At 44.6% G+C, this 27820-nt stretch overlaps 1 protein-coding gene across 1 annotated transcript in view; it reads right to left on the bottom strand.

The window, feature by feature from the left end:
• Positions 1-27820, bottom strand: part of LRP1 (LDL receptor protein 1) — a 57863-nt gene that overhangs the window by 18976 nt on the left and 11067 nt on the right. Inside the window, exons 12-53 of the mRNA XM_073091850.1 lie at positions 18276-18462; positions 18101-18198; positions 17790-17925; positions 17317-17472; positions 16822-16964; positions 16494-16625; positions 16218-16407; positions 16046-16134; positions 15533-15962; positions 15364-15445; positions 14754-15003; positions 14519-14673; positions 14349-14436; positions 13971-14174; positions 13773-13888; positions 13602-13689; positions 13133-13521; positions 12208-12364; positions 11889-12055; positions 11442-11665; positions 10953-11077; positions 10675-10772; positions 10332-10473; positions 10086-10253; positions 9862-10008; positions 9452-9727; positions 8876-9164; positions 8619-8718; positions 7984-8170; positions 7801-7903; positions 7570-7700; positions 7118-7289; positions 3841-4045; positions 3310-3757; positions 3078-3219; positions 2737-2960; positions 2319-2504; positions 1929-2107; positions 943-1252; positions 695-859; positions 439-601; positions 84-166 (exon numbers count right to left, since the gene is read on the bottom strand). Of these exons, the coding sequence (XP_072947951.1) occupies positions 84-166; positions 439-601; positions 695-859; positions 943-1252; positions 1929-2107; positions 2319-2504; positions 2737-2960; positions 3078-3219; positions 3310-3757; positions 3841-4045; positions 7118-7289; positions 7570-7700; positions 7801-7903; positions 7984-8170; positions 8619-8718; positions 8876-9164; positions 9452-9727; positions 9862-10008; positions 10086-10253; positions 10332-10473; positions 10675-10772; positions 10953-11077; positions 11442-11665; positions 11889-12055; positions 12208-12364; positions 13133-13521; positions 13602-13689; positions 13773-13888; positions 13971-14174; positions 14349-14436; positions 14519-14673; positions 14754-15003; positions 15364-15445; positions 15533-15962; positions 16046-16134; positions 16218-16407; positions 16494-16625; positions 16822-16964; positions 17317-17472; positions 17790-17925; positions 18101-18198; positions 18276-18462 (7524 nt within the window). The remainder of the gene's footprint in view (positions 1-83; positions 167-438; positions 602-694; positions 860-942; positions 1253-1928; positions 2108-2318; positions 2505-2736; positions 2961-3077; positions 3220-3309; positions 3758-3840; positions 4046-7117; positions 7290-7569; positions 7701-7800; positions 7904-7983; positions 8171-8618; positions 8719-8875; positions 9165-9451; positions 9728-9861; positions 10009-10085; positions 10254-10331; positions 10474-10674; positions 10773-10952; positions 11078-11441; positions 11666-11888; positions 12056-12207; positions 12365-13132; positions 13522-13601; positions 13690-13772; positions 13889-13970; positions 14175-14348; positions 14437-14518; positions 14674-14753; positions 15004-15363; positions 15446-15532; positions 15963-16045; positions 16135-16217; positions 16408-16493; positions 16626-16821; positions 16965-17316; positions 17473-17789; positions 17926-18100; positions 18199-18275; positions 18463-27820) is intronic.

Here is a 27820-nt window from a genome sequence, read left to right as displayed (position 1 = left end):
ATACGCATTCATTCGAGCGACGACTCAAATCGTTAAGGATTTAATTTACTTTGAAAGCTTTAAAATTAGTCTTGACTACGTACACGAAATCGGTGCGCAGCTGGCTCCATCCTCCATCAGCTTGTATCCTTCCGCGCAGGAGCACACGTAGCTTCCCATCGTGTTTCTATTAAATACAAAAATCCAAAAATACAAAAATGATGTTCAACTAATTGCAAACACTGAAAATCAGTGGCTGTGGTTCGCCGCGGTGAGGCTGAGTGTAGACCCTTTTGATAAATTTTACTGCAGCAATGTTTTATTTTAAAGTTATGTTTACTATTGTTTATGTCACATAATGTTGTAGTATTTTTTACGAATAAATGTTTCTTTCTTTCTTTCTTTTTTTTCAATGTTTAAGGATTAGAGGTGGACGGAGCGGTCCAGACGGCGCGGTACCTGCAGGCGTGGTCGCAGGGCGCGTCCTCCTCGCACTCGTCGACGTCGCGGCACGCGCCGCCCTCGCGCCGCCAGCCCGCGCGGCACACGCACGCGTGCCCCACGCGCAGGTCGCGGCACACGTGCGCGCACCCGCCGTTCTGCACCGCGCACTCGTCCACGTCTACGACGCGACACGACATATGTACATACACACGTGAGCTAAATACGTTGAAAAGTAGATGGCATTGGACCGTTTCGATAATATAATACGCACTGCAGTGCCACTCGTCGGTGTAGTCGCCGCAGTCGTCGACGCCGTCGCAGAGCGCGGCGCGCGGCACGCACGCGGCGTTCCCGCAGCGCCACTCGTCGCGCGCGCAGCCCGCCGCCAGCGCCGTCAGCGCCGCCGCGCCGCCCGACACCGCCGCCGCGTACGACGCTGCAACGGCCGCACAAACGAATTATTACATGGAGCTCATCGCGATACGTGCCGCATGCAACTTTTTATAGCGAATCACTGACAGCACATCTCCGGGTCCTCGTCGCTGCCGGCGCCCCGTCCGCCGCCGTCGCGGCAGTGGTCGCGGCCGTCGCACTGCAGCGCGGGCGGCACGCAGCGGCCGGCGCAGTACAGCGCGCCCGCCACGCCCGCGCACAGCGCCGCGCCGCGCTCGCCGCCCGCCGCGCCGCCCGCCCCCGCACCGCCGCCCGCCGCGCCGCCCGCCGCCGCCTCGCTCGCGTTGCCGGCCGGCGCCGCGGTGGTGGGCACCGAGCAGCCCGGCGGCTCGTCCGACCCGTCCTCGCAGTCCGCATCGCCGTCGCAGTACAAGCTCTACACGGACCGAGTAGGAACTGACTCATTTCAAATGTACGATTTCTTCTATGAAATACAAAACGTATCATACCCGACACTGAGAGTTACAGATCACTAAATAAGGCATCAAAAATATTGCATCGGCATTCTCGGCACTCTTGCGAATGCTCATAGCGAAAGCATATATAGTCTGATTCATAATTAGGTGTCCAAAATGTAAACAAAGAAATGTCACTGTCAAAATTAACAAGAAACAAAAACTTTATGTAACTCAACAAAAAACGAAAATTTAACAAATATACACAATTTAACAAACGCGTTATGTAAACGAGAAAACATTCGAGTTCGATCACAATCACGAAAATTAATAATATCAGCTATGAAACTTAAAAATGACAGCACAAGAAATGTCTTGGGTTCCGACTGTGTTACCATTATCACATTTTAATTTTCTACCATAAACTTTGTTTTTTATTATTATTACTGTATGGGACGAAATTGAGGTGATATAAATATTAGAAAATATGAATTAATCTTTATTTATTTAGATTATTATTTTATTATTGTTGTATTACTTTAATATCGACAAAAATAAGAAACTACCATTTCTAAAGTATTTTCTTGATAGGTCAACACCTTTGTTTACATTTTGGACACCTAATTATGAATCAGACTATAGAGGTGTGTGAGTTACGGTGGTGAGGCAGAGCGGGTCGGCGGCGCAGCGGAAGGTGTCGGGCGGGCAGGCGCAGGCGCGCTCGTCCTCGCCGCGCGGGCAGTCGCGCCGCCCGTCGCAGCGCGCCGCCGCCGGCACGCACGGGCCGCGCGCGCCGCACGCCAGCGACCCCGCCCCGCACGTCACGTTCGAGTGACCTGCGACGACAATGTAAGCTCTTCGAATATCTACTCGCTCGATCACTAAGGCCATCGCGGCAACTTTCCAATTTGATTATTCGATAACTCTTTAATATTACATAAGACTTCGAAATGAATACAAAGTTTTTGATGTAACGCCATTTCTTGTACGACGACAGGAAGTGTTTACATTCTGGCATGGCGTTGCAATACGAGTGTGTGAGGTTACCGCAATGTTCTCCCTCGTCGGAGCCGTCGGAGCAGTCCGCGCGGCCGTCGCAGCGCCAGGCGAGCGGCACGCACTCCAGCGCTCCACCCGCACGGCCGCACGCCCACTGCTCGTCCGAGCAGCCCAGCGCCGGCAGCTCCGAGAACGACTCCGCGCCCGCATCCGCGTCCATCGACGCCTCCGTGCCTGACACCACATCATTATTTCATTACTTTTAATCGCTATTTAGTATTATTAAAGGTTAATACTCGCAAATTTCTCATATTGCAAAAAGAATGAGTGAGTTTTGACCGACCTTTTCTTACCAAAATTTTAAATGTGGGAAAGCTTTTTATGTTTTGACTCCGGAGATCCCACTGCCACACTTCGCTTAATACTTTTTCTATGTTATAAATAAAAACCGAAATGACGATCTAACCGTTAGCGGCGGGGCAGTGGAGCTCGTCGCTGCCGTCCGCGCAGTCGGCGTACCCGTCGCAGCGCCACGCGGGCAGGTAGCAGCCGGCGTCGGCGCAGCGCGCGGCCGCCGCGCCCAGCGCCGCGCACGACGCGCGCGCGCAGCCGCGCTCGTCCGAGCCGTCCGCGCACTGCGCCGCGCCGTCGCACCGCGCGCCCAGCTCCACGCACATGCCGTCGCCGCACCTGCCGCCGCACACACACGTACACTTACGCGAGGACCGTCCACGCGAGAATCGCAGGCCGTGGTTGATTTAAAAAAATCGTAATATTTAATTAACGTAACGTAACAGTAGATCGTACTTGAAGTGCTCCGGCGGGCAGTTGCACTCGGTCTCGTCGGCGCCGTCGTCGCAATCGACGTGTCCGTCGCACACGTTGACGCTGCTGACGCAGCGCCCGCCCGTGCCGCACGCGAGCGTGTCCGCTGGACACTTGCGTGAAGCTGCAACAGGGAAACGTTCATTGGAAGCACCGCAAGACGGGATAGGATAGGAACGAAGCCCTCGAAAAACGAATCGGCCGGTGGACTCACTGCAATAGTACAAGTCCTCGTCGCTGGCGCCGGGGTCGGTGCTGCAGTGGCGCACGCCGTCGCACACGAGGTCGGCGGGCAGGCAGGGCCCCTCGGCGCAGGCGAACTGTCCTTCTAGGCAGTGGCCGCCGCGCGGCGCGCAGGCGCGGCCGTCCGGCGCCAGCGCGCGGCCCGCGCCGCACGCGCACGCGGCGTGCCCGCCCGCCGCCGAGCACAGCTCCGCGCAGCCGCCGTTGAGCACGCGGCACGGGTCCTCGGTGCAGGTCTGGTGGTCGGGCGCCACGATGACGACGGCCATGGCGCGCGGCACGTCGCGGCGCAGCGGCGCGGCGGCGGGCGCGGGCGGCGCGGCGCGGAACACCCCGCGCGCCACCCAGTCCGTCCACACCACCCAGCCGCCGCCCGCCGCCACGTCGAACGGGTGCTCCGTCGACGACCGCGTCACCACCTGCCGTCGCAACGCACACGCTATACGTTCGTTCGACGAGCTTTAAACGGTTATTCGATAACGACTCCGCGCGATTTACGCACCCTTCGATGCGAGCCGTCGTAGTGCATGCACTCGATCTTGTCGAGGCGCGCGTCCGCCCAGTACAGCAGCTTGGCGGCGTGGTCCAGGGCGAGCCCGTTGGGCATCAGGATGTCGCTGGTGACGATGGACTGCAGCCCGCGGCCGCCCACGTGCGCGCGCTGGATGGACGGGTGCGACTGGTTCCAGTTCGTCCAGTACAGCCGCCTGAGAACACATTCCTCAATCACAAACGTTACATAACATGCTGTAGTGAACAAGCAGGCTCGTGAGGGATTGAGGAGGCGTGTTTATAGTTTGATGTCTTTATTGTAACTAACTTAATATTACTCTAACACTATCTTATATTATAACGCCTTAGCTCCACACTACACCACCGGGGCTTATTTAAAAAAATAAAATTTAACTAAAAAAATTATATTTTTTTTAAACATATTATTTTAATGAAGTATTTTATTCGGTAGGTGCATTGTGTGCTAAGACCTAGTTACTTAGTTCTTAAAAATACACATAACTAAACATAAGTAAAAGAAAAGATGAATTTAAAATTATATAAACTAAAATTATTATCTAAAAACTACACATAAACTTATTTTTCATCTTATATTATATAAATCTTAGTCATTTTATATATTTACGTATACGTACGCATGTCATATCCAGTTAATTTGTCTTCATTTCCGTGTCATGTACCTAAAAGTACATAAATACATTTCCTTGAACAAACCATGTGGCCTATAGTTTATTCAAAAGAAAATGTCAGTCATAATCATGAATTATTATAGTCATTGTACACAATTATACTTTAACTTATATATTTTCTTGACATTACTTATTTTATTTCCACCTAATGTGAGCTTACATTTATTTCCATCAGCTCCTACTTATTATCATTTTCATTTGAACCCTTTAATTTTTATTTTATATTTTTATACATTTTACGTATTCATCATTTATATAACTTTGGGTTTAATATGCCATTTCTTTCACAAAGACGTCTCGCGTGCATCATGATCAAGATAACGGTCATTCTTTCCTTCATTTTTTTTTAATAACATTCAAATGTATATTCTTTCGATCCATTTCTTTCACGTATACGACTCGCGTAACTACATGATCAAGATAATGGTCTCATATTCTTTTCTTTAATATACAACATCTCATTTTTACTCCTTTCATAATAATTCTTAAGATCCTACTCTTGTATACCGATGACTGCAGATCATACAGCATAATCAAGATATATTTTATTCAAATTCAGATTACAACCATAATACTTTCAATGTTCTTATCCAATAACAACATACAAAATATTTCGTCTGTATGTTAGATATCTTCTTAACTCTCGGGGGATCAATCCCGATCATTACTAAAAATACTAACTTACAGGTGAAATCCATACAAAATTTCCATACAACATTCCTTTTCTTCTTAACATTTACATTGCTATCGACTTTCAAACTAATTGTGTTCCATGTTTTAATAAAAACATTCTCATATTATCATTAAATAATCAATTCCCAGGCAAGACATCATCATTCTTTCAATTCTAAAAATTTAACATAAGCCACAATACAAATTAGATTTAGATGACAATCTTATACAAAGTAATTAGAAGCGGCGTCGGTATTGCATCATCTATGCAATCCGAATCGAAGAACATTCCGTTCCCGTAAAGGATGTAACGCGAATCGCGACACGTTTTCGGTACTCAGCATAATTAAACAATGCAACTGAAACTAGTGTTGCTACCTGGTTTTACTTTAACATTAATATTTCATTAAAATTATATTATGACTCCGATTTTAGTACTTACATGGATTTCTGTTAACCATTAGATTAATTCAATTAAAATTGTTATTAAAGGAATAATAATTACATTATTATATTATTAACTTGAGATAAATTTTTATAGATAAATAATTGTCTAATAGCTGATTTAAACATTTGACTTTAAAACATTACAAAAACAATATTGGCTACTGAAACTACATTAAATAACAAATTTGTAGAAAAATGTAAAAAAAATATACAAACAGACTATACTCATAAATTTTCTTATATCAAATTTAAAACGAATCTTTATACGAACTACATACATTTCAAAGTAATAGTTACATACCAGATTATTTTTTGAATTACAACAAGGTGTCTGCTGACTGAGTTGGGATGTCCACGGGAGGGTGGGACGACTCGTCTTCTTCGATGATGGGCCATGATGATGACAGGTCATGGTCCGCTAACTCGTTGCCGATGTTATTTGCCGTGAATTGATGATGTCCTCTTGCACGATTGATTAGTTTCTTATTTGGTCATTAAGATGTTCTTATCGTCTTCATCTTCGTCTTCTTGTGTTGGTTACATTTTCTGTCTTCAAATCCACTTCTGTTTCACATTTTCTTTACGTCTATATTTTAATATTTTCTTCTTCTCTTCGATTTGGTAGTTATTTGTATTTAGTTCCTATCTTATCCATGTTTTTTTTTCAAATCCTGTATCTTCTTATAAATTTCTTCTATATTAATTACTCTATATATCTTCTTATTTTTTCTATCTAATCTTCCTAGTACTTTTCTTATTTCTTCTCCAATCTTCATTTTCAATTCTTCTGTTTCTGTTATTTATTTTCCATTTCGAACGCCTCCCGGTGCGCGTGCAACGTGGCAGCGCCACACGCGCACCGGCCGAGCAGGGTCGCCATGTAGTGAACAAGCAGGCTCGTGAGGGATTGAGGAGGCGTGTTTATAGTTTGATGTCTTTATTGTAACTAACTTAATATTACTCTAACACTATCTTATATTATAACGCCTTAGCTCCACACTACAATGCACAAATATTTACTGAGTATTAATAAAACTCTACCGCAGTTTAGTAAACTGGACAAATGTATCGATTTTACTGTCGTCTCAATATTGTGATTTTTTTACATAAATACATGGAAGATATAACGATACCTTAATTCGCCAATCAGCCAACTCCACTTTTTGTCAAAATGATTTTTTTTATTTTTTTTTTTATTTATTTTAATTTATTAGAGAAAACAAACAGTAACAAAATACAAAATTACAGAAATATGATTTAACTTTGCTACCAGCACCGTTTTCCACGATTTACTGGTTCATATTAGTGGTTCTTACAAAAATAAGTTACTTTATTATTTATTTTTGATTTCGTTCAACCCCATTTACTATCAACGACAAAAAGTGGAGTTGGCTGATTTGCGAATAAGGTATCGATAAGTAATATGAAACGAATGCAATATATGTATGTATATCGTACCGCTCGCAGGGGTCGATGTCGAGGCCGCGCGGGCGCTCGCCGGGCGGCAGGCGCAGCACGGTGCGCACGCGCGGGCCGCCCAGCGCCGCCGCGCGCACCGCCGCCGCCGTGCACGTCCAGTACAGCGTGCGCGTCGCGCTCTCGAACACCATGCCCTCCACCGCGCCCACCTCTGCGTGTCACCCACCACCCGTAACGTCACAATTATAGTCGTACGTCTGGAGCGGTATCCACCTCTATTGTTTTATTACCCTACTACATTTAACGTGCAGATATATGATCTCTACAATTTTAGTTATCGTTTAAAAATATATATATATATATATAAAAATAAATAATAATAAAAAAAAGTTCAATTTATATTTTTTTGCTACAAAAAACTTAAAAAAATAGGTTGGTACAAATTACACTACGCTAGAATTAAGAAAGTACTACGATATAAATATACTTACGTTCCAGTAGTACTCGGTGGTTGGAGCCGTTGAAGTGCACCGTGTTAATGGAGCCGCGCTGGATGTCGGAGTAGAACAGCGTCGACGTGTTGTACTCGTACGCCAGCGCGATCGCGTTGCGCATCAGCGTCCTGGACACGCCGCACACAAGTTTTGAATGAATTATATTTATTTTCTAAAACTACTACCGGATCGGATTATTCAAGTCGTGTACCTTGAATGGAGACTTACTTGTTTTCGATGGAAGGGTAAGGCGAATTGAGATCCTTTTCGTCATTTAAATGAATACTGTCAATCTTGGTGACGCGCGAATACATTATGAAGGATGTGTACGCTGCAAAACATAATCACAATCAATAAAGACATACAAAGTCACGTTATTATGCGTTCGTACGAGAGCTGACTGGTACGTACGCTTGCAGGTCTTCCCGTCGGGCGCGAGGTCGCCGTGCGGACACACGCAGCGCGCGCCCGCCGCGCCCCACAGGCACAGCGCCGCGCAGCCGCCGCCCGCCCCCGCTCCCCCGCCCGCCCCCGCCGCCGCCGCGCACGGGTGCGGCGCCGCGCCCGCCGGCACGCTCTGCGCCGCGCGCGACCAGATCTGCGAACATAACACAACCACATCCCTTATCGGTCACACCAGCGTATCCATTATTTTTCACAATCTGCGGAATCTGAACAATTTTACTCTTAAGATTAATTAATTTTAAATGTTTAGAAGTTAAAACTTCTTTAGCGGCGTTGTGAACTTATTGTAATGGAAATATTAAACTCTGGTCAGGACACGTGGCCTGATCAAAAACGTCAAGATATCATCCAGTGTCAGCATAGAAATATATGTCGATGGGTTCGGTTTCATTCTTATTGATTATATTTTATTATTCAGGTTAGGTTTCGAAAGTTTGCACTTCTGTCGGCACTCCCGGAGTGCAACCCGTAGATTTGTTTTTATAAAAAAGACGCAGCATTCGAATTCTTTCTGCATCATTCATTGCATTTAAATGCGATTATAATCTGAGTAAAAAAACATGTGTACTTTAAGTAAATACCATTAAATCTTTGAGGCTGTCCCCCGTATTTTCAGCGAGCACTGTTTGAGAGCTGAGATTGCTCAGTGGAGCCGAGATGACGCTGCCGTGATTTAACATCCTGAAATGTTAAGAAAATAATGTTTGAGAATCTTTCAATAATATTTCAGAACATACTAAAAAAATATAATTGTTTTTTATTTTAAAGCAATTACGATTTTTTTAATCCACATTTAAATGATTCCTGTCCAAATTTAAAACGTGAATGCGGCACTCACGCGTCGAGCCAGTAGAGGCGGTCGCGGTGCGGCGCGACGGCGACGGGGCGGCGGCGCGGCGCGGCGGCCAGCACGCGCGCGCGCCCGCCGCCGTCGTAGCGCATGCGCCACACGCTGCCCTCCCACGTGTCCACCCAGTACACCGCCTGCTCCTCGCTGTGCAGCGAGATGTGGCCGACGGCCGTGCCGTTGTAGAGCAGCGCGCGCTGCGAGCCGTCCAGCCGCGCGCTCTGGATCCAGCCGCCGCCCGCCATGAACAGCAGCCCGTGGATCGGGTCCATGGCCAACACTGGCAAAATTTACACACTTTTAAACTGTGCTCTATTATCTCTATTTAGTTTATGAATAAATCATCGATCACCAATCGCACACTACAACGTATTATTGTGCTCCCATAGAAAGCACCATACCCAGATCTAGTTCAGCGTAAAAAATAGCAGTGCTAAAGAGGCCAAAAATCGAGTTCGAGTCCCTTTTTACGCCAAGTCACGCAACAGAATGGACCACCATTAAATTTCACATATGAGTCTAATTTACAAATGTATCTTATGTTATAATACGATAAGGTGTACTGACACGTGACAGCGAGGGGGTCGGTGTCTAGCAGCACGTATCGGCTGGAGCCGTCCAGGCGCGCCACCTCGAGCAGGCGCTGGCGCGGGTCCGCCCAGTACAGGTTGCCGGCGCGCCAGTCCACGGCCAGCGCGGCGGGCGCGTCGGCCGCGTCCTCGCCGCCCGCCCCCGCGCCGCCCCCGCCCGCCCCCGCCGCCAGCAGCGTGCGCTCCGCCCCCGAGCGCCGCGCCCGCCACGCGCCGCCGCCCTCGGGGTCCGCCCAGTACAGCCACTCGCCCTCTGGATAATACATTTTACATTTGCATATAGGGTAAAAAAAATTGTAAGTTTTCAATTATAATCGTATTCATTTATATCAGAAAAATTAAATAAGAATTTGATACGGCTCATGTAAACGACGGGGGGAGACTCACCAACTTGATAGTCGATGGAGGCGGCCATGGAGAGCTGAGGGATGGGTGGCAGCGCGTTGTGACGGCCGGCCTCGGGCGCCGCGCTGGCGTTCAGCAGGATGCCGCGCAGCTCCCAGCTCAACGAGTATATGAGTACCTCGTCCATGGCTACATTAACACGAATAGTTAGAATAATACTTTACGTTGACCGTAGGTAAATAAACATGATCAGCGGCAATACTGACGCTCGCATCTGGTGTCGCGCTGGTGGTATCCCTGTGCGCAGCGGCACGTGCTCTGCGTGGCGGACAGCGGCAGGCAGAGGTGCGCGCAGGGCTCGCGGCGCAGCGCGCAGGCGCCGCCGCCGCCCGCCTGCGCGCGCGCGTCGTACACGCGCAGCGACAGCACGCCCTCTGCACACGACACACACACGTTAGCAACAGCGGCGCGGGCGAGCACGGGCACGGGCACGGGCGGGGAGCGCGCGGTACCGGTGTTGGCGCGCAGCAGGCGCGGGCGCTCGCAGTCGTGCTTGCGGCAGGCGCGCAGGGCGCCGTCCGCCGCGTCCGCCCACACCAGCTCGTCGCCCGCCACGTCCAGCGCCGCCGGCCGCGCGCCGCTGCCCAGCGGCAACTGCACACACGGGAACATTCGCTACACTCTGCTCACCTCAAAGCAGACTTAACTTAACACTTTGCGTTGACGAATGGATGACAGAGTCAAGAATGCATTCGTATATGTCGAGTAGGCATTAATATAGTGTACCAAAAATAGTCAAAATTATAGTTTATTTATTAAAACTTGACAAAAAAGTATGATTGCAAATGAACTTACAGTAGTAAATTTGCCAGTGTTAATATCCAGGTATTGAATCGTAAAGGAAGCGGCGTTAACCCAGTAAAGGCGGTCGGTGGCCGCATCCACGCACAAGCCTGCAATTAGATGTCAACATTTTAGAATAGATATTATGTTCAGAAATCACAATTTAATGTCGTGCGATAAATGTTAAATATACGCTACTAAATTGCAATGGCGTTTTTATTAATATCTGACAAATAGCATCATACATAAACATGTAAATAGTATAAATATAATAAGTGCGTGTGTCGTACTGGTGACGCCGCCGAGCAGCGCGTCGGCGGCGGCGTCGAGCAGCGCGCGCGCGTCGCCGCCGTCGCCGCGCGCCGCCTCCAGCCGCTCGCCGCCCGCCGTGCGCACCGCCCAGAACAGCCGCCCCCTACACACAGTACGGGTAATATCATATGCACCCCGAGGATGTTCTATGCGACGTTGCGATGAACGGGATAACGGGATATTCGAAACGGGATAATATGTTTTTGCCTTGTAAAAAGGTTACGAACGAGGTTAATACATTAATTAAAAACTTGCATTATCACAGTCGTTGCATATATTAGGGTTTGTTAAATAATTCTGTTTGGTTAAAAATATAATTCAAAACAGTGTAATTTTTATTCACTTTACTTTAAAAGTGTACGCGAGGAACATATGGAAATTCCATAATTTCGTATAAGTTAGTCAAGGTAAAGCGATGTATGTGTGTGTGTGTGTGTATGTGTGTGTGTGTGTGTGTGCGCGCTCACTGCAGCGGGTGCACGGCGAGCGCGGTGATGTTCCCGTGCGCGGGCGCGGGCAGGCGCGCGGTGTGGTGGCCGGCCAGGCGCGCGGCCGCCAGCGCGCCGCCCGCGCTGTAGTACAGCACGCGCGCCGCCCAGTCCAGCGCCAGCGCGCGCGGCCGCCACGCGCCGCTGTCCGCCACGCCCGCCACCGCGCCGCCGCGCACGTCCGTGCGCTTGATCTCGTTCGTCTGCGACACACCCGACCACATGTACGCTACCGTCTCGCCTACGCTTACGTTACGATATTCGAAAACAAATGTTATCTCTTATTATCGTACGTATTGTTCATATTTATCTAAATTAATTCTATATCAAAAAGAAATGTAAATTTTCATCCAGGATACAGAAATAAACCACAAGTTTACCGTAATACTTAAGAAGTAAAAACGAGACAACAGGAACGTTACGTACCTCAGTGTCGACCCAGAAGATGGCGTACTCGGCGGCCAGGAACTGCACGGAGGAGGGCATGGTGAGCAGCGGGCCCGACACCGTGGGGATGATGTGCACCTGCGGGTCGTCGATGTCCACGCCGCGGATCTCCCCCGCGCGACTCACCAGCAGGATCTTTTCGTGCACTAAACGAGTCACCCACAAAAATAGTACTTCATCAACGCCGAATACTTCAGTACATAATCGGAATTTAGATACTATTGCAAAAGTACACATGATCAGTTCGAGGAAATTTGAAATGAACGTATCCATATGATACGCGGTGCAAGGTGCTCACCCTCGCAGGTGAGGTTGTCGGGCGCGAGGCGCATGATGTGCGGGCAGGCGCACACGCGCGCGTCGGGCGCGTCGATGAGGCAGAGGTGCGAGCAGCCGCCGTTGCGCGCGCCGCACGGGTTGCGCGCCGCCGCCGGCTGCCGGCTCGGGTGCACCACCTGCAGTGCACCGCACGCGCGCAACACGTTATAGCGGGGTGCGTGCGACTCACACGATACGAGGAAACTAATGCTAGCACGGAACTAGGGAAGATTACGGTTCTTGCGGCGCCACGATTTGAAGGTGTATTCGCATAGATCTCGACGACATTAAAGGAAAAGTAAGAATTATTTTTTACGATATCTCGCATAGTTTTCGAGATATCTATACTTAAAAACTGAAAAATGACTTTTTTGTTCGTAATGGTTAGGTTGGAACATAAAAGAAAATATAAAAATAAGCGAGCAGGGTGCAACAGCGCTCTGCGAACGCATAAGTTCCATCCACGATAATTCGGACGAAACTATACGATTTGTAGTTACTGTAATACAACAACCAAGATGACGTTGATATAACATAAAATTGATCATTAATAATTTCAGTTAATCTTAAGATTTACTGTACATCGGGCTTTTACAATAACATACTTATTACTTTGACTAACTTAAACATGCATTATATGTCATTATATATAATTAATCGTTAAAAGTAGAAAACAAAATCATTCATCATCTAAAAGTAAGCGAGATATCGAAAAATTTTATTCTTACTTTTCGTTTTATCTCGTCGAGATCTATGCGAATATACTTTCAAATCGTGGCGCCGTATGAACCGTAATTATGCCCGGAACTATGAAATTAACATTTTTCACGTTATATATCTTGAATTAATTTTATGTATAGTTCGTTGTTCGTAGTAAATGATGCGATATAAGTGTATCGGTGTACCTTAATATCGAAGGGCTGGGTGAGCGTGCGCTGAACGACGGTAACGTCGCTGCCGTTCCACTTGTTGGCGCGCACGACGCTGTTGCTGCGCCAGTCCGTCCAGTACACGTGCCCCTCGAACACCGTCAGCGCGAACGGGTGCGACAGCGCCGCGTGGCCGCGCAGCACCTCGTGGTAGTCGCCGCCGTCGTAGTCGGTGGTGTGGATGGAGTCCGACCTGGCGTCGATCCAGTAGAGGCGGCGCGCGAGGTGGTCGAGCGCGATGCCGTTGGGCCAGGCGCCGTCGGTGAGCGCGTCGACGCGCACGAGCGCGGCGCGGCGCCGCCCCGCCAGCGACGCGCGCTCGATGCGCGGCGCCGCCTGCTCCCAGTCGCTCCAGAACAGGTACCCTGCGGACACGCGTCGGCTACAGTCCGCGCTCGCTACGGTTGTCTCGCTTCGTTACGTGGGTGCGATCGAAGGGCCTCACCCATCCTCGGGTCCACCGCGATCGCCCTGGGGCTGTCCATGTCTCCGGCGATCAAGGTCCGTCGGTACTGGCCGTCGATGCGCGCTACCTGACGAAATAACGTGACGTTACGAGGACGATCGGGACGATGAAACAAAAACATGCTACAGATTACTTTTAAAGGGAACGCACCTCTATTTGATGCAAGCTACTCTCCACCCAATATAGATTTTGTCCGACCCAGTCCACCGCCAAGCCCTCGGCCGTCGATAGTCCCTGTTGCACTACGACTTCTATTCCACTGAGCGCTAAAACATTAAAGGACATGTAATAAGTGACAGACTGATTCATATGTATAGAGAACGGCTGCGGGGGCAGCGGAGCACCGACCGTTGGCGCGCAGCGTGCCGCGGTAGATGTTGTCGTCGACGACGTCGGTCCAGAAGAGCGACACCTGCCCGTCGGGCGCGCGCAGCCAGTCCAGCGCGATGGTGTTCTTGAGCGACGAGACCAGCGCGCGCGACGCCAGCGACGGCAGCTCCACGCCGCGCACCTCCTGCCGGTTGCTGAACACCAGCAGCGGCGTCACGTTCACTGCGCGCACATACACGACACGATTACCATATTATTGTTTAAGATCAACACTGAATGCTTCTTTAAAACGAACGCTGCATACGGTGCGCGCATAGCTGATGTTAAAAAATACTTATACTTCCATGAAAATATTCTTACTCACGAATATATTTTTCGATTATTTAAGGGACGTACCTGTACTCTTACAAGTGAAGCCGTCGTCGGCGAGACGATATCCTTCGTAACAGGTACACTTATATCGATTCTTCTGCGGTCGACACGTCTACAAGAAAAATGCCACATTAAAACTAATTATGAAGCGAACTACTATCGGCGACAACACTGTAGCGGCGAGCGCCACGCACCTGGCTGCAGACGCCCCACTCCTCGCAGAGGTGCGCGGCGGCGCACGTGAGCCCGTCGCGCTGCAGGTGCAGCGGCGGCGGACACGTGCACACCGGCCCGCCCGGCGCCGCCTGGCACTCGTGCGAGCACGCCGCCACCGCGCACATCGGCTCGCCTGACACATACAACGTCCGTTCAATAACAGTAACTCATCGTCTACGGTATAAAAATGGAACCGACTTCCGTCGCTCGTACCGCATCGGTCGGCCTCGTCGGCGCCGTCCGCGCAGTCGGCGAACCCGTCGCACAGCTGCAGCAGCGGCACGCACCGGGTGCCGTTGTCGCAGCGCAGCGCGGGCGGCGCGCAGTCGGCGGGGGCGGGCGCGGCGGCGGGGGGGGCGGGCGGCGCGGCGCTGCTGGTGGGCGGCGCGACTGTGCGCACCGTCTCGCACTCCGCCTCGTCCGAACCGTCCAGGCAATCCACGTGTCCATCGCACCGGAACTCCTTTTAATTTTTAAAATAAAGGTTAGTTCACGTTATCCAAGTAAAACCACAATTATTAAAACTAAATTTACAATTATTGTGTATGAATTCTTTGTTCCTAGATGTTCTGTATATTCAATAAGGTTTTGTTTTTTATTTACCTGATGGTCCTGTAGCTGAAGTCGCATGTAATAATTTAAATTACATTTTATTACAAAAATATATAGCAAAAACAACATTTAGTAAACGTCTCCCTCTCGCGGCGGTGTGGGGGGTTTATTTGTTACATACATCATTTTTTATTGTTATTAGTAAAATTCTAATAACGAACCAAGACAATCACATGCGGGTTAATATAACAAAATAATATGAAGTACTCGCCATTCGTATACATTCCCTGTTGTTGCATTGAAACTCATGGTCCTCGCAGAGCCCACTCTTATCGGTATCGTTATGTCGGTGTCTGCAATGGATAACCAAATAAAAATACAATCTGCGACCATAGCGTTCGAGGCGAAATATTATTTTAAAAAGTAAAACATCGCCTCACTCGTTGGGTCGGGTGGGGCCGCGGTGTCTGGGCGGCGGGCGCGGCGGGCGCGGCGTCGCGCGGCAGCCGCGCTCGTCGCTGGCGTCGGCGCAGTCCGCGCGGCCGTCGCAGTAGTACTCCCAGGGCACGCACGCGCCGTTGTCGCACTGGAACATGACGCTGCCGCAGTCGGCGGCGCGGCAGCCGAGCTCGTCGCTGGCGTCGTGCGGGCCGCAGTCGCGCGCGCCGTCGCAGCGCCACGCGGCCGGCACGCAGCGCCGCGAGCGCGCGCACGCGAACTGCCCCGCGCCGCACGCCGTCCGCGCGCACGCCGCCTCCGCCTCGTCCGCGCCGTCCGCGCAGTCCTTGAACCCGTCGCACACCCAGCTCGCCGGCACGCAGCGGTTCTTGTCGCACCTCAGGTCCTGCTCCGACTTGCACGTCACGTTCGCTGAGGAACATATCGGATCGACGTTCACTTCGGCCGTTCCGACGAAGTCGATTGAGTTATCGAATCGTCTCCCGTTAACGTACCGCACGGTCCGTTCGGGGAGGAATCCTCGTCGGCGCCGTCGGGACAGTCGGCGTCTCCGTCGCAGACGTACGATGGATCGAGGCAGCGTCTGAAAGGGAAGCGAACGAACGTTCTGAGCGTGTCGATGGAACGAGGAGGTCAGGGCGGTCACGGAGCCGGTCGGGAACTCACGCGCGGCCGCAGTGGAAGTATCCGCCCAGGCAGAACGGCGGCGGCGCTTCGGCGGCGGGCACGCACGAGCGGCCGTCGGCGGCCAGCGCGCGGCCCGTGGCGCACGCGCACGTGTGCGCGCGGCCTTCCGCGCCCGCCGCCAGGCACAGCTCCGCGCATCCGCCGTTGTTATGTGAACACGCGTTTTTACCTGTATATTTTGTAGTTTATATTATTCACCAGGCATTGGACGTCGAATCCCGATAGATGTAATCGTGAAGGAAATGTGAAACGAACCAACTCTGGTGGCGGAGGAGATGAGACGGATGTCGTAGAGCGGCGGCGGGAAGGAGCGCACCGTGGTGATGGAGCCGTTGCTCTCCAGCCGCCGCAGCGCGCCCGTGCCGTGCTCGCTCCAGATCACCGCACCTGCTCACAAGTCATACTGGACAATTCATTAATTATATAAGAGATTATTATACTAAATATGGTATAGTTGATAAAAATTTATTGAATATGATAATGATAATATTAATCAAAAAAACTCTGAATGAATGACTACTCTGACTGAATTACAGAAATCAGCCAGAAATCACAGTGTATAAGAAGGGACGGGAGGTCTCACCGTCGTAGAGCGCCAGGCCGTAGGGCTTGGCGAGCGGCGCGGCGGCGCGGTGGCGCGCCAGCAGCTCGCGCGCCGCGCCCGCCGCCAGCGCGCCCGCCGCCGACACGCGCACGCGCTCGATCTTGTTCAGGTACGTGTCGCACCTGCGCACACACACCGCATTCACACGCCGCACTCCGCGCCTGCCGGGCCGCCCGCCGGGCCGCCCGCCGGGCCGCCCGCGGGCGTAGCGAGCGGCGGCCCGGTACGAGATTATATTAAAAGCTTGCCTCCTTGGACGGACGCCCGGGCCAGTTTGGTGTTATTGACAGATGGTAAATCGCAAAAAAATTGCAAGCCCCGATCGAATATTTCTCGGGCCCACTTGAAGCTCCCAAAATTTAAAGAAAATTAATTTATTTAATCGTTTGCATGGGAAAAAATGAAAAGACGACATTTAGAAAGACGATTAGAATTTTAAACGATATAAAAAACGACGGTGCCGTCGCCACACACCAGTAGAGCATGCCCTGCGCGGCGTCGAGCGCCAGGCCGCCGGGCCAGTGCAGGTCGTCGGCCAGCAGCACGCGCCGCGCGCCGCCGTCCATGCGCGCCGCCTCCAGCCGCCCGCCCGAGCCGCCGCCGCCCGCCCACACCGACCAGTACATCACGCTGCACACACACACACACACACACACACACAGATATATATCAATATTCCAACAATATTCTTAATCTAAATATTGAGTCGTCGGCGATGCAACTATTTTAACCATCTTGGTTAAATAGGTTAAACTATTCAAAAGTTTTTAATGAAGTGACACTAATTTGAGCGCATTACAAAAATCACAATGACACTTTGCTTTTTTCTTTAAATAGATGCAATAATAAAATAGGTTTCAATTATTCATATTCCACCATTTACTATATAAATAGTAGGGTATGGTGTCTTTAAAAAAGCGATAAAAACCAATGATTAATGCAGTTACCCGTTGGCGGGGTCGAGCACGATGGAGCGCGGGTTGTAGTTGTGTTCGCGCACGAGCACGCGGCGCTGCGCCGGCGCCTCCAGCCGCGCCACGCTCACCTGCCCCAGCGCGTCGTCCGTCCAGTACAGATTCCTGCCTGCACAGTCACAACCGCAGTATTATCTTGCACGTATGTATTCCATGTATATGTCATGTAAACATTATCCATATTATTTGATTTTCTAACGTAGGAGTAAAGAAAGAAAAAAAAACGAACACGCAGCGTTTGCACGCGTGCAGGCGTGTAAAATGAAATTAAAAGCTGCTATTACCCATCCAATCGATGGCTAGACCCTCGCAGTTGTCCACGTCGTCACCGATGAACACCTCGCGGCCCGTTCCGTCCAATTTTTGCCGAACGATCTCGTACCTGGGAGGTAAACGGGAATATAATAATTACGAGCGAACGTAAACGCAAGCGAGACTTTCGAATGGCGGGCGACGTACCTGTGCACGTCGGAGTAGTAGAGGTACTGGTCCTGCAGGTCCACGTCGGCGGCGGACGGGCGCGCGGCGTCGGCGGCGGGCGCGGCGGGCTCCCAGCGCGCCGCCGCCGCCGCGCCCGCCAGCGCCACCGCCGCCACCATGGCCGGCGAGCCGCGGCACACCACCAGCCAGCTGTCCAGCTCCACGCCTGTTCACACCGCACGACGTTCGTTACGATTCATTGCGAAATTGCAGGGCAACACTTCAACATGTAACGTATTTTTATTTTAAAAAGGCATTTGATAGAGTCGATAACGACGTATTGCTTGCAAAACTTTGTAATATCGGATTCGCTCCTGGATTCCTGAGACTACTCGCTGATTATTTGCGTGACCGCCGACAATACGTTAAATTGGGTATCTACGAGTCATCCCCATACCACACTAATTCTGGAGTGAGTCAGGGGTCGATACTAGGACCCTTGCTTTTTCTCCTGATGATAAATGACCTACCGGACGTTGTTGCAATGATAGTGTCTTCTGTATGCGGATGATCCTAAACTGCACGCAGAGATACGATCGAAAGCGGATTGTTTGTTACTTCAGAAGTATGTTCGTGCGATGCATGAGTGGAGCACAGTTAATAAAATGGAATTTAATCTTTCCAAATGTTATGTTATGATTTTTGGTCGAATGTTGCGTCCGATTACCTTTAATTATAAAATTGGCACCACTATCATGCCAAGAATCATATCGATGAAGGATCTGGGTTTAACATTCGATCATCATCGACCAAAAGTTGACATTCCATGAGCACATTGTGCTAATTGCAAAGGAATCTTTCCAACGGTTAGGTTTTGTTCTAAAAAAAACTCGCGCGAATTTAAATCTGATCAGGTAGCTCGTCTGTTATTAAATGCACTAGTACGCAGTAAATTGGAAGCCAGTTCTTGCGTTTGGAATCCTCAAGAATCTTTCTACGAGCTACTACTTGAAAAGGTTTAGAAAGAATTTCTAAGATACCTTTACACACGTAACGTAAGTATCGAAAATACTACTCATTCATGCCCCACGACATTCCTCCTGGGATGTCTTAAGACCAGAAGAGCGAACGGTCAATTAGTAACTGCATTCGAAATCTACAGAGGGATGATCGATGATCCAGATTTACTAAGTGAGTTGGTTCAACTTTTCGCCCTAAACAATTACTGCCGGTGCCGTAAGCACGAATTACTTGTAGTTCTATTTAGCAAAAAATTTGGGCACGCAAATTCACCGATACCCCATATTCTCTCTGCTATCGGCGCTCTCCTGAATTTTTTTCCTGACTTTGATATTTTTACGGATTCATCGCAAAACGTGTTAAAAGTGTGTCTAAAACACACTGAAAAATAATATGTATTTTTTTCTTCTATTTTGATATCGACAATTATCATTTAATGTTCATCTTAAATGGTATTTTTTTTGTGTTCTTTTTTTTATAATTATTAATAATTTTTAATATCTTGCCAGTCTCGGAACCATGGAATTCAAATGTAATATTTGATACTTAACTATTGTATTTTCATAACTTATCTTTTATCATCATTGACATTTTTTTTTAATTATTATTTACATCGACATTGGGAATTTATATAATTTATTTTTATCTGTCTATAGAAATGTATTTATAATGAATGTTAATAAGTGTCATTGGTGCATAACCGTTCTTCTTAACATTAAACAATAAATAAAAAAAATTTTTAACAAAAAATACAACCGACTTCTATGTCACTACAAAGTAAAAAATAATTCAAATAAATGTTGGTTTAGTACATATTTCTGAAGTCGGCGCTCATATTAGACACGCTGTTTACATCGTTATCCAACTAAATATATTGAGCGCCGACTTAGACACGCACACATATTAGACACGCTGTTTACATCGTTATCCAACGAAATATCTTGAGCGCCGACTTCAGAAATATGTACTAAACCAACATTTATTTGAATTATTTTTTACTTTGTAGTGACATAGAACTCGGTTGTATTTTTTGTTAAAAATTTTTTTTCACCCTTTTTAGTGATGACATACTAACTTTTACATTAATACAATATAAAATTGTATAAACGTGATCATGAATGAAAGTAAGGTCTGAATTTACATTGATTGGAACCGCCCGCTCGCAGGGCGCTACCGCGCCCTGCTCGCTTAGTTTTATATTGTCTTATATGTTCCAACCTAACCTAACTAAATAGTAAATGATGAACTGGCTTTGCAATTTCATTAGAACCTACACCAAATATCTTCAAACACAACTCAATTATTCCCATCGGTTGAGCAGTTACATATTTTGTCTCCGAGCCACATTATCAGATCCTCAAATAGTCAATGATAAACTGGCTTCGCAATTTCATTAGAACCTACAGCAACATTCTTCAAACACAACTCAATTATTCCCATCGGTTGAGGAGTTACATATTTTGACTCCGAGCCACATTATCAGACCCTTAGGGCCGTATTAATAAACAGATCTCAAGTTTGAGATCTAACTCAAGTGCCATCTTAAGTTCGTTATCGTATTAATAAACAAAACTTAAGTGTCAAACATTGAACGCGCTCTCACTTGAGATCTGTCATCGCATTCGCTAATTAATAAATCAAACTCACTCTCAAGTAGCCTCTTGAGATGTGTTCTGAGATGGTATTAGCTGAGTGTAGTCGGACCTTGACTTGAGACGACGTTTACGTATAGCCGCGAAATGGATTTCGAAAATATTTTCGACGAAATCGATTATTACGATAATTATGATTATTATGATAATATTTATGATCATTATAGTTATCGGTTACCGAAAATATATTTAAGAGACGCTCAAAACCCATTTGAACTGCCTTTAAGTAAATTTCAAAAAAGGTATAGATTCCATCAAGAATCAGTGCTATTTATTATTGCATTAATTGAAAATGATTTAGTGAAATCAGACAATCGTGGTTTGCCGATTTCTCCTCACATGTGTGTTTTATTAACATTAAGGTTTTATGCTACAGCATCTTTTCAGGTATGTACTCGTAGCAAATACTTTGTATACATACACAAATACATATAATTTGCCATTTTCAAATAGGGGAAGCTATAAAAACTTTATTTTTTTCAGATTGTTTGCGGCGATTTAATGCAAATATCGCAATCGTCTGCATCGAATATCATAAAAAATGTTTCCAATTTATTGGCTAAATTAAATAATAAATATATTAAGTTTCCGAAAGATAGTGAAGCTTCAAGCAATAGGGAGCTTTTCAAAGAAATGGGTAAACATGGGCGCTGGCCGGGATTACCTGGAATAGATGGTGCCATTGATTGCACTCATGTAAGAATAGTGTCCACGCCAGGCTGCCAATACCATGAAGCATATCGTAACAGGAAATCATATTTCTCTATAAATGTACAGGTAAATAACAATGTTTCATCTCAAATGTTTGTTTAGTTTGGTGGCAATTAATAATAAAGCAGTAAAGCAAAGCAAGCCTAGCGGTATTTTTAATATGGAGGTCCAAGGTTCGAATCCTGGGCATGTTACTAATTTTATTATGAGTAAATTATGTTTATTTTTACTTGTTTAGGATAATGTTAATAAAGATGAAATATTATGAATTGTAATCTTTTATTTTAATATATTTCAGGCTGTGATTGGACCTAAGACAGAATTTTTGGACATTGTGGCAAGATGGGCTGGAAGTACCCATGATTCCAGAATATTTCAAATGTCATCTGTGTATGTAAAATATAGTGAAGGGATTTTAAGTGGTAGATTAATTGGTGATAGTGGGTACCCCACTTTGCCCTTTCTATTAACCCCTGTAAGGCCCACTCCTGAAGATTTACCATCACAAAGATTCAATAAAGCCCACATTAAAACCAGAAATGTGGTAGAAAGAACATTTGGCATTTGGAAAAAAAGGTTCCCTTGTTTATCTAAGGGGCTAGGTAACAAATTGTTAACTGTGTCAAATATAATAGTTGCATGTGCGGTCTTACATAATATTTCCTTAATTCTAAACGATGTTATTTCTATAGATACTGTTGAAGATAATGTTCTACAAGAGGACCAACAGCACAGTTTGGTACCTAGTACTCGTGTAGGATTTGTGCTTAGGAATTCCATTATAGAAAATTATTTTCAGTAAGATTATGAGGCAACCATACAGTATTTTTAATAGTTTGCATGCATTTAAGAATTTTTCTCTTTCTCTTTCAGTGTCACTTCAGTTTAATATTAATTTTAATATTGATTCAATTTTACTTCTAATTTAATTTTTACCGAATTTTAGGAGTAATATACATTTTATAAATCAATTGTAATTAATTTATTTATACTTTTGAACTGTAATTTGTTTTGTAATAATTAATTTCATTATACTTCTGTAATGGATTTTTTTATCTCTTGTTATTCAATTACATGAAATTTTGCCCATGATATTTATGCTATTTACATACAAAGTGTAACAAAATGTATTAGTTAATTATTATAACATTGGTAACTTGAAATAAATAAATTGTATTAAGTTAAGGCTGGTACGTGTCAAAAATACTACAAACATAATTTTATAAACAATGTATTAAACAAACCTATTTCTAATATTACAATTATAATATGTTAATACGTTTTCAATGTTCATTTAAATTTTAAGAAACCAATTTTAAATTGCTCAGCTTTACCTGAAAAAAAAAGACAAAACTGCTTTATATATAATAATAACTAATATAACCGAATTTTAATAAAATAGTTTTAATAAATAAAAAGTTATTAAACATACATAATCCCATATATAGTTCTATAACTAATAAAAGAAAATGAAATTCTCTATAATATAATCTTTTATTTTAAATAGAAATTTATTATTGTTCAAAATGTAACTTTAAATTTTAATCCCAAATATATTTTTTAAAACATAATCCTTATCTGTTTCTATTGAAAATAATAATAAAGTTAAATAACGGGTACATACCAAATTAATCTAACATTTTTCTTTCTCTGCTAAAGCAGCTTTTGCTTTAGCTTCCCTTATTTGTTCCCTTAATAGTTCTTTTTGTAATACATGTATTTCATCTGCTCGTTCTTTTCTATCATTGTATTCTTTTTTAATGAAACTGACTCTATTGAATACTTCTTTTTTACGGATTGTGGAGGAAGTGGTTGGGTTTATGGACACAATTGGGGTTTCTAAAATTGAGGCAGCGGGCGGATGCAGAGTTGGTAAATAGGGTGGAGTGCTAGGCTTGACTATGACTTTTTCTTTTTCCTCTGTATCGTCAGGCATGTGAATAATAGTCATTTCTAAAAAAAAAAATATATATCAGTAATGCAGCCTGAAAACATAACTACTTCTTTTATAAAGTTAACTAACACATTGCTAACTATAGCATACTAACTAAACTCAACAAAAATGTAATTTGTCATTGTCAGCAACAACAAAATCATCAACCAGTCACTGTGGGTTGTGAATAGATTTTCTCTCAAAACATGAAAGCTTCAGGACATAATTCACCATACTGGACAAATTCAGATTGATGAAGTTTATCTCTAATATGCACATTAAAATACTTCAAATAGTAAGGTATGTAGAGCACCACCATAAAACATTTAAAAATGCATACCTGATATAGTGTCGGAATCAATCGCACCATCAATACTAACAAGTAGCCCTGGAGTCAGCTGCATTACATCGGTGTCTAATTCTGCGTCGCTGGTAGAAGGGCCGCCTCCTGTTGACAACCTATGTTGTCGTTCTGCAGTCAATTTTTCACGTTGTCGCTGCTTTAGGTTCATCCACAACCGCCTTAGTTGTTTACTCGTAACCTACAACATTATCATAAGTATCAAAATCATGCCATTTTAGCAAATACAAGTCATTTGTATGTATAAGTTTCTGTTAATTCTATAAATATATCTGGCATTTAGCAGCTCAGATACACTGTAGGGAAAGTACAGTGCCTATATTACAAGTTTTTCACACAGTTTAGGCAGCTACTGACAATACTAAATTAAAAGAAACGATTATTATAAAGACTACCCTGTAAAGATTGTATACCCTTTGTAATTGTAATGATGCTTCATGAAGTAAAGAATAATTATTAGGTATGTTTAAGGTTATTGGTATACATGAAAAATAGATAAGTACTTACTTGACGGGATACGTGGGGGCTGGCATTATATTCACTAGCAATTTTATGCCATGCAGAGTTCTTCTGTTGCAAAGAGTGTCCGTCAGTTTTTTTACACTCCACTACGCTATTATATTTTTTTAAAATATCTATGAAAACGTTTTTTTCCAATTCACTGAATATATGTTTCTTATTCATTTTCATAATAAAACAGTCAATTAATGTAAATACAGCTAATATTTCGCACTTCACAATCAACACGCAACAATGGAACACAGACAACAAACTAATGACGCGACGCGTTTTGTTCACATTAACAGATTCTGAAATAAAATTCATGATATTTTTTTCCAAAAATATAGCTCGTGGAATCAGTTACTTTTAATTAAATATATAATTTAAAAACTATTTGTTTATTTTATAAATATACTAGATGACCCGGTGAACTTCGTACCACCTAATTATGAGTGACTATCTGTACCTCGTGGTTTCACTCGTGTAATTTATGTATTATGTCCATAAACTACTGGTAAATATTAGGAAATGGCCACAGGAGAACAGGAAAATAAAAAATACAATTAAATAAAATTCACTCTACCTCTCTGCACTCTGTTATTTTTTTACCGACTTCAAAAAGGAGGTGGTTATCAATTCGGCCGGTATCTTTTTTTTATGTATGTACACGAATTACTCCGCCGTTAGTGAACCGATTTTAATAATTATTTTTTTATTGTGTTATTTTTTATTGTAGGTTCTAATGAAATTACAAAGTCAGTTCATCATTGACTATTTAAGGGTCTGATAATGTGGCTCGGAGACAAAATATGTAACTCCTCAACCGATAGGGATATTTGAGTTGTGTTTGAAGATATTTGGTGTAAGTTCTAACGAAATTGCAAAGTCAGTTCATCATTGACTATTTAAGGGTCTGATAATGTGGCTCGGAGACAAAATATGTAACTCCTCAACCGATGGGAATAATTGAGTCGTGTTTGAAGATATTTGGTGTAGGAGGTTCTAATGAAATTGCAAATCATTGACTATTTAGTTAGGTTAGGTTGGAACACATAAGACAATATAAAACTAAGCGGGCAGGGCGCGGCAGCGCCCTGCGAGCGGGCGGTTCCAATCAATGTAAATTCAGACCGTACCTTAATTCATGATCACGTTTATACAATTTTATATTGTATTAATATAAATGTTATTATGTCATCACTAAAAAGGGTAAAAAAAAATTTAACAAAAAATACAACCGACTTCTATGTCACTACATAGTAAAAAATAATTCAAATAAATGTTGGTTTAGTACATATTTCTGAAGTCGGCGCTCAATATATTTCGTTCGAATTATTTTTTACTTTGTAGTGACATAGAAGTCGGTTGTATTTTTTGTTATTTTTTTTACAAACACGCGAAAAGAAGTACCTATAACTTCAATAACGGTTTTTTTTAAAGAAAGTTTATTTACTTATAGTACTCTAATCGGGTTGTTGAATAGCTAAAAATGCTGAAACAGGTGTGTAAATAGAAAGGCGATTTATAACAGTCTTAAGGGTTGATCTAAAAAAACAAACAGTGACTCAGATGCTTCATTATGTCTTATGATAATTTTCTTAGTGCTCCAAATTAACGGATATTAAATTAAAGTTCCATACCCGATTAAACGACCCTAAAGGTTGATTTTCCAAAAACGGTGAAAAATGTGTTCTATTATTTTGAATCAAAAACCTAAATTCCAATTTTCATAGACTGCTTCAAAATCTGCCGATTTCTAAACGAAGTGTCTTCTAAAGCCAAATGCAAATTTTTGCAGTTTTTGCTTTCAAATTAACGGATTTTAATATAAAATTCCAACCCCTACTTAACCAACTTAAGGGTTGATTTTGCAAATATCGTAAAATAGATATTTAATTACTTTCTATCGAAATCCTATCAAATACCAATTTTCATATAGATTTGCATCAAAACTGGGGGACTTTAATACAAACTTTCAACTCTTATTTATTCACGGAAACGCGGTCGAACAGGATAAAAAGTATCCTATGTCCGTCTCCTGGTTCTAAGCTACCTCTCCACCAATTTTCAGTCAAATTGGTTCAGCCGTTGTTGAGTTATAAAATGCTTCACGAAAACGCGGTCGAACGGGATAAAAAGTATCCTATGTCCTTTTCCTGCTTCTAAGCTACCTCTCGATTAATTTTCAGTCAAATTGGTTCAGCCGTTCTTGAGTTATAAAATAACTTCACGGAAACGCGGTCGAACGGGATAAAAAGTATCCTATGTCCGTTTCCTGGTTCTAATCTACCTCTTTACCAATTTTCAGCTAAATCGGTTCAACCGTTCTTGAGTTATAAAATGACTTCAAGGAAACGCGGTCGAACGGGATAAAAAGTATCCTATGTCCGTCTCCTGGTTCTAAGCTACCTCTCCACCAATTTTCAGCCAAATCGGTTCAGCCGTTCTTGAGTTATAAGTGGAGTAACTAACACGACTTTCTTTTATATATATAGATTTAATGAGATATTTCACTACATTAAACATTTTATTGCATTAGCAAAGGAGCGGAACCGAAACGCTGCATGACGTGATTGTAATGTTCAACTCTCATTCATTCATAGCTGTCATTTTAAAAAATATTTTTAATCTGTTCTACTGTTTCGAATGAGATGCTTCTCTTGAGACCGGTATCAAATGATACGCACTTGATACTCATTTATTAATTAGCGACGTTCTCAAGTCGCTGATCGCAACATAAGAGCGACTCAGTTGATACGAACTTAAGATTGATATTGAGATCCATCTATTAATACGGCCCTTAAATAGTCAAAGATAAACTGGTTTTTCAATTTCATTAGAACCTACAGCAAATATCTTCAAACACAACTCAATTATTCCCATCGGTTGAGGAGTTACATATTTTGTCTCCGAGCCATATTATCAGATCCTCAAATAGTCAATGATAAACTGGCTTCGCAATTTCATTAGAACCTACAGCAAATATCTTCAAACACAACTCAATTATTCCCATCGGTTGAGGAGTTACATATTTTGACTCCGAGCCACATTAGCAGACCCTTAAATAGTCAATGATGAACTGGCTTTGTAATTTCATTAGAACCTACACCAAATATCTTCAAACACAACTCAATTATTCCCATAGGTTGAGGAGTTACATATTTTGACTCCGAGCCACATTATCAGACCCTTAAATAGTCAATGATGAACTGGCTTTGTAATTTTATTAGAACGTACACCAAATATCTTCAAACACAACTCAATTATTCCCATCGGTTGAGGAGTTACATATTTTGACTCCGAGCCACATTATCAGACCCTTAAATAGTCAAAGATAAACTGGTTTTTCAATTTCATTAGAACCTACACCAAATATCTTCAAACAAAACTCAATTATACCCATCGG

The sequence above is a fragment of the Epargyreus clarus genome, unplaced genomic scaffold (genome assembly GCF_041222505.1).
Source record: "Epargyreus clarus isolate Ecla_fem2 unplaced genomic scaffold, WU_Ecla_fem_2.2 ptg000035l, whole genome shotgun sequence".
NCBI lineage: Eukaryota > Metazoa > Arthropoda > Insecta > Lepidoptera > Hesperiidae > Epargyreus > Epargyreus clarus.
The sequence above is the reverse complement of the archived record's forward strand: the minus strand, read 5'-3'. Positions and strand labels throughout refer to the sequence as shown.